Raw genomic sequence first — 7,389 nt, forward strand, 5'->3', positions numbered from 1 at the left:
AATTGTACTTTTCTACCATTCCATTAGACTGTGGGTGAAGTGGCGTTGTCCTGGTCTTTCGTATGTCAAACAACTTGCAGTTGTTTCAAAGTTACGACCTTGATCTGAATGCAGTTCGTACGACATACCAAACCTGAAGAAGAAATCACTTATAGCCGAAGCTACAGTTGTAGCGTCCTGATTTTGTATTGCATATGCCTCAGGCCACTTGGTGAAATAATCCATCACCACACAAATGTACCTGTTTCCAGGTAGAGTTTGGGGCAAAGGACCAGCAACGTCAATAGCTACTCTTTCCATTGGTGCGTCAACTTGATATAACTTCATTGGAGCACGTCCCTTATGCTTGGGTCCCCTTTTAGCACAACATGTACTGCAGGTTCTGCACCATTCTTCCACATCTTGCCTCATACCTATCCAGTAAAATCTCTGCCGTAGGTGACTCAATGTCTTCTTAACTCCAAGATGTCGTAACACAATGAACATTTGACACGTGTGTGTATACAGTAACAAACATTTAATTCTTGAACGTTTCGGAACGTACATATTCCATCTTCGGCAAGCTAAATTATTAGGTACAAACATTTATAAAATCTAAACATTTTATAAAAAGTAATTAAAATACTGAATACAACGATGAAGCAAATTAAAAGGCAACCAAATAAACAAGAAAGAATAGGATATTGGAACAATTGTAACAATATTATACAAGTTATTCAGAACAGACTTAATTGTAGCGAAGTTATGTTATTATTTAAAGTTGGGAGTTCATTTATAGTGGATAAAGTTTCTTCAATTAAAAGTTCAATATTGGATGATCCTGACTTTGAAATTTGTAAGGAAAATGGGGTGGTTGTTGTTTTCACTATGTGTACGAAATGTGGAGCCTGGTGGATTTGATAGTTTTTTACCAGTTCAGCTTGATGCTCTCATATGTTCGCAGGCTTGCAGGTGTAACTGGCTTATAGTTTTGCCAATGTAAGTGGCATAACAGCCACCACATGTGTATTTATTTATAAACGATCCTTGAACGCATAGGGGTAGGTAATAGGTCTTTCTATTTGAATATATTTTGTATTTTGAAAGGTGATTTAATTATAATTTGTAGTTGAACATGTGGATATAACGTTTTAATTATTCTTAAAATTTGTGACTTCACTATGAAACTTTGCTCACTTAAAAAGGAACGATCAGTCTTAATGGGAATTTGTCAACAGTGTATGGTTTCTTTAGGAGCTCAAGTTTCTGAGAAAGGAACTTGCGTGTTTGGGCTTGAATAAAATGCAAGAGATAGTCGTTGTTTACTAAAATGTTCTGTAAGACGGTGATTTCGGTATGAAGAGAGAGAGAGAGAGAGGTAGTTAGAACAGATGTTATATGTTCTGTTGAGAAGACTGAGGGTAAGGTTACGTTTGAAGGAATTCAGAATAAAACTGTCAAATCGAGTATGTAAGTCTGTATATGTACTTTTACGATCAACAGATGTTGTGAAATGGTTATCTAATCTGCTGATTTGGATATCAAGAAAAGGCAATTTACCGTTTTTTCGGTTTCACAAGTTAGATTAATGTTAGAGTGATTCGGATTTCAATAATCCAAGAATTGTTTGATGTGGTCCTTTTATTCTGTATTTTAATTACTTTTTATAAAATGTTTAAACTATATTAATTTTTGTATAAAATAATTTACCCTGTTCAATGTAGCTTGCTGAAGATGGAATATGTATATTCCGAAACGTTCAAGAAATATATATATATATATATTTTAATTACCATATTTGCGATATTTCATTCATTTGAAATGCTTCCAAACTTAGTTAATTCCATAAAACTCCGACGAAAGCTCCAGCGGTTCCATGCTCATTGCTTTTGGAGGCTTAGAAGATATTTCATTACGTGTGGATGCATATAAAGTTCTCTTTAACATTGCAAGTTTAATGTGTGTGTGTGTATGTTAAAGAAATCATAGTTTTCTGAACCCAGTAAATTAATAAGAGTACATTTCAGGCTATTGATATACATATATGCGTGCGTGCGTGTGCAAAAATAAAAAAGAAAGACAAATATTTATAATAATCAACTTAATTTTACTGTCCTGGTTTACATCGAGCACGTTTGTTTCGTAAAATGATTTATCTGGCTAATATATTCCCGATTAAAACTAAAACCAGCTGGCAATTGCGCACAACATAAGTGCGAATAAGCGCATGCGTTGTATTTTCTAAGTACATGCGGGTTATTAAAATCACAATTGTAGTTGTCTTTTTATCTTATAAAGGAGATGAAATTATATCAACGAGGTATTATATCACAGTGTTGTTTTATGAGTGGAAGGGAAAGAATAATATACTGCAATATTAAGAAAACTAGTACTAACAGTAAAATTGTCACTGTAATTTGAGGAAAGTGCATTATATTTTTTATAATGATTATAATATAAGAATTTCAGGTAAGTTGAAATAGGGATTTATTTTGTCTGAATAAAGTTTCAACTTCAAGTTTTAACAGTTTTAATTAGGAACGGGTTATAATTATAACTTACAAGGGGTACATTGTAACTGCTATAATAATAGTTCTGTCTAAACTGCGGTCAGTGACAAGTCAGTACTGTGGTAACTTATAAGTTACAATTTAGTGCTTATTTTAATGAACTCGTGTTCGTAAAAACTAAAATCCAGGTTACAGGAACATTACTTTATTTCGATTTATCATTGTATGATAACATTGAATTTTCATTCTTCTCCACATTTTGTTTTATTTTCTTATGTTGATGACATTTCCATGTTATTTTTATACTAACAGTAGTAACACGGTAACAGTAAAATTCTTAATTTGGCACTTTAACACTGAAAATGTCTAAGACCTGGTACTGGTAGCACATTTTAAAACTAAAGCTAGCCATATAATTTTTAAACTAAATTCAGTAGGTTATAACAATAAACGTTAGATATTACGACAAAAAGTACTATTTCAGTATTTGATTTAAAAGTTATGTTAAACTTCTATTTAATTGTTGTATGCACCAGCTTTTATCAGGCAAAAGTTACACTGAGCACCAGTACTAATTAAACATATATTTTACTGGACCTTGTTTTTAATATTGAATTGAGTATGGTATGGTTAATATTAACAAAAATATTCTATAAAACTATGTGGTATGTGCTGTGATCATAATTTCATAGCAGTAATCTCTAATGTTTATATGGAAACCAATTGCACTTGCAGAGCTTAGGCTGTTAGAGTACATTACTAATTTTACTAATAAAAAAATTAAAGTACTTTAATCTTTCAGATTCCTTTAGATAGAAAAAAGAATTATTTTGATTATAATTCTGTATATAACTGTTGAAGAATTTTTTTTAAATTTTAGACTTTCCATTCTAGTTAAGTTTCTGAGGCTGATGACATTTATTTTGAAAGGAAGAGTTCAAGTACAAATTTTGTAATCTGGTCCTCGGTTTTTAAAAGAAGGTGCTGGGGAAGGTTCTAGAAAATCGCATGCCTATTAAGTATTGAAACTGCTTTCTAAGAAATATTATTGTATGCTAAAAAATTATTTAGAAAAATATCTTGTATGATAGAATTCATTACATAATTCTCAGCATGGTTGTGGAATGGGGGTTTTCATGCCTTACAAACATTTTTATTGTATGGGCAACAAGAGACCATTTTGTCCTTCATCAACCCTTGAGCAAAAATAAAAACTTAATCCCCCTTTATTTTTAGAAAATTATCAATTCCCCATTTGAATTCTTATAAAGTGCTGACCTCCACTATTGTCCATTGCAACTAATTCTATAAGCTAACCAATTGCCCAGTTAGAAAAAGTATTTGAAATGAAGTAACATCTCTATTATTTACTTTGGTCAAATGTATGTAGATACATTGGTGTACAAAGTGTTGCAAATGTAAATATACTTTATTTTTGTAGTTGTCTATGTAAGATTACTATTTGTATATATAGGCTTGTGTTTATTTTTGTTCAGTTATGTGTCTGGCGATGGTTTTACAGAATTTAACACAACTAATTCTGTGTTACTTTATTTCAAGTAACAGAATTGTTCAGAATAATTATTGTTGGCATGGAAATGTTTAGGTAAGTTCTACTAGAAGATACCCCTTTCATGTTACTTCTGTATTTGTGGAAAAGGTTCTTTTCTTTTTTAACCCTTGCATAAAATGAGGAAAACAATTTTTGAATCGTGGAGTTTCACTAAGTGCCAGTGGTTTCAAGAATTAATCATATAAACCACTTTACCCTATTAGTTGAAGTTGGGATAATATCCATAATTAGGTATTAGATACAAAGAACGATAAGATGCTACAGAATACTAAATTAAGATCACTACTGATTGTGTGTGTGTATATATAATCACAGTTATTAGTGATCCTTATTGGGTCAGTATGTTTAAGGATTTAAATCTTGACCATTAGCAGCTATTTTTGTCTACTCCAAATTAGATAAAGTTCTTACCAGTTTGAACTTATTCTTGACAAACAAGTAGATTAACACTTTAGTATTCCTTTAAAACTCAGGTCTTTACACAAGCCATGTTCAAGTTACATGAATTAATTGTTTTCTTAAAATGCTGAAAAATGAAAACTACCTGCTAAAATGTGAGTTACCTTTACTTAAATATTTCTGGTTTTATTACTAGATTGAGATGATCACATGTGTGTTTACTGTATACCTATTTTCATGGAGATTAGTTCATATTTTAAATGTTTTTCATTTGATTGTGGTTTGCTTTGAGTTCATAATTAAGCTCCATTTGTACTTGAACAAAATCTAGTGATACACACTTAAATTACATGCATTTCAAAGTGATCTTAAAAACAAATGGAATTGCCAGCAATATTTTATAAAAGTAAAATATTATTTGTCAATTTCCAGTCAGTATATGTATGAGAAAAGATAAAGAAAAAAAAAACATAAATAGTTTCATTTTTGTTATTAAAATAAAATTTAGAGCAGAAAACCCTAGTTTCATAAGTTGGATTCTAATTCAACAGAAGTGTATAAACTCGCATTACATTTTAGTTATCATGGTCTGTAGGTATGATATTTCGAACATCATGATTGCTGGAACTCTCCATACATGCAATTTAGACATGTTGCACTGGACACTGTGACGGATGCTCCAAAGAGAATGACACTTTGTGAGTTGCCAGTTTAGTGCTTGGCATTTAAAACTAGTATTTTTATAGTTTCATTTGTTTGATTAGTAGTTTTCAAGTGAAATGTTTTATGTGTGTGTGTGTGTGTCTCTCTCTCTCTCTCTCTCTCTATATATATATAGTGTGTGTGATAATTATATGTATTTAAAGTAAAATGTAATTATTCACAGGTAAATTAGAAAATTTGCGGATTGAATAATTAATGTTAGGGAAAAAGAATGTAAAAAAAAAAGCATTATGTTTGTTGCATGTTACAAAAGCTGGAAAGTGCAATTTTGCTTAGAATTGTTTCGTGTAATAAACATTTGTAAAAGCATTGATCTCTGATTAGTCATTGCATGAGAAGGTAAAACAATATTCACACTTTCAAGATTCCACATTTTCTGCTGTTCCAGGTTTTATCAAAATTACAGATAATGTTTTTTGAACAAACAAAAAAAAAGTATTCATGTATAATATTTTTTCATATTTTTTTTCCCCATCTTTAGATTTGTTCATAAAACTGCAGTGAGTCATGTAAGATAATAGGTTTGTTAAAACTTGATACGATTGGTGATCTTAGTCTTTTAAGAAGACCATCAAATCTCAAGAATATTAAAAAGAAAACACAATTTTTGGAAATGTCTATTATGCTAAGAAGAGGATTCACTCTTAGTGGGGAATTTGGAAGTAACGTTCTATATAGTATCCAGAAACAGAACCATATGAAACATGTGGCTAGAGTTGCTCTTCTAGAAACCAGAACAGTTGCACAATTTGGTGATAGTCGAATCAACCACCAACTCAAGGAACGTCAACGTACCATAAATTCATTTTTTAACCACACATCTATCGACAAAGTGGCAGCCCAGGTACTTGAATTTCTAAAGTTTCTACACTTTTTTTTTTCTGTAATATTTTGCTTTATTGATTTAAACTTTACACGTGTAATTACAAGAAATATAATGTTTGAAAATAGATATTAATAATGAAAATAATGTATAAATAATTATAAATTGGTTTTGTGTTAATGACAAATCTAACCTTGAAACAGAATACAAAGTACATATATTCCAAATATAATGCAAATATTGAAACTATAATTAATAGTTTTTATTGTATTTTTTCTTCTTTAGCCTTCAGTGCGCTTAGATCCAGCTACTATCTTGTATTCAGGCAAAAGTCCAGATGGAAGTCACATATTGGTAAGTGTAAAATTTCCTTAAAACTAGCATGAGATTTATGTACATTTCATTTTGCTACTTGCAGTAAATTATAGAAATGAGAAACTGTATTCTACAGTTTTCCTTATGCTGTAATCCTGAAGATGTGGTCCACAATCCCCTAGTGGTCTATGAGCATTCTGAATAGGATTAGTGATGGTAAAGATAGTTTCCATATTAGAGTTTTGAAAAAATAAATACTTTAAATGAAGATATTTGGTTTGAGAATTTCATTAGCTTGCATACTTATTTGTCAATTCCACTTAAGGATCAGCATCCACAAATGGAGTTTAGAGGTATATGAATTTGTTGATTTGTGAAGGGGGTGAAGGTGAAGAATCTCCATACAGTGTGTTTGTGTGTGTACACACAGGGTAAATGTTTGTTACTTGTGCATATACTTGTTTGTGCTAAAATGCAAATTTTAAACTTCTTTGAAGAACATGGATGGTTGATGGCATATTTACAACATCAGATTAATATGATACACTACCTGAAAGTGTTCTATTCTTTTTACTTTTATTTAAATCAATTTTGTATATTCTGACTTCTAAGGGATTTTATCCATAATATGTAAATATTTTAATTTGTTAATCTTCTTGATATAAGATATGGGAAGTTAAATTAATTGACCAGGTAGAAAGCTATTACAAGAGCTAACTGATGAATCTTTGTAGTTGATAGAAGAGTACAAAGTAGCTCAATGAAAATTAAACGATTTATATGCTGGTTTCCATAAGCTGCAAAATCTAATTAAGTGTTTTTGCTCTCAATGTTCTGTTTCAATTGTTGATCATTTTTAGCCATGGCACAGTGACCCATAGAATGGCTTTGAGTAATTTTTTCAAGTACAAACTTGTAGCTCATTGTTCCATCTCTTGACCAATTTGAGATCTAATTATTGCTGTAGGTATTGAAGATTCTCTTTTGCTTAGCTTAAGCTAAGTGTGTGTGTTTATATATATATATATATATATATATATATATATATATATATATATATATATATA

At 30.6% G+C, this 7,389-nt stretch overlaps 1 protein-coding gene across 5 annotated transcripts in view; it reads left to right on the forward strand.

Moving 5' to 3' along the window:
- LOC106458320 (3-methyl-2-oxobutanoate dehydrogenase [lipoamide] kinase, mitochondrial-like) overlaps positions 1–7,389 on the forward strand; it is a 112,021-nt gene that overhangs the window by 82,175 nt on the left and 22,457 nt on the right. For 3 of the 5 annotated variants that reach the window (XM_022384501.1, XM_022384500.1, XM_022384498.1), the window contains exons 2-4: positions 5,057–5,159; positions 5,666–6,028; positions 6,293–6,361. In XM_022384501.1, coding sequence (XP_022240209.1) covers positions 5,798–6,028; positions 6,293–6,361 — 300 coding nt within the window. In that variant the 5' untranslated portion in view covers positions 5,057–5,159; positions 5,666–5,797. Of the gene's footprint in view, positions 1–2,238; positions 2,449–5,056; positions 5,160–5,665; positions 6,029–6,292; positions 6,362–7,389 lie in introns of those variants that run through there. The other 2 variants (XM_022384499.1, XM_013917823.2) reach the window with 2 other exon arrangements.

This window comes from Limulus polyphemus, unplaced genomic scaffold (assembly GCF_000517525.1).
Source record: "Limulus polyphemus unplaced genomic scaffold, Limulus_polyphemus-2.1.2 Scaffold444, whole genome shotgun sequence".
Lineage (NCBI taxonomy): Eukaryota > Metazoa > Arthropoda > Merostomata > Xiphosura > Limulidae > Limulus > Limulus polyphemus.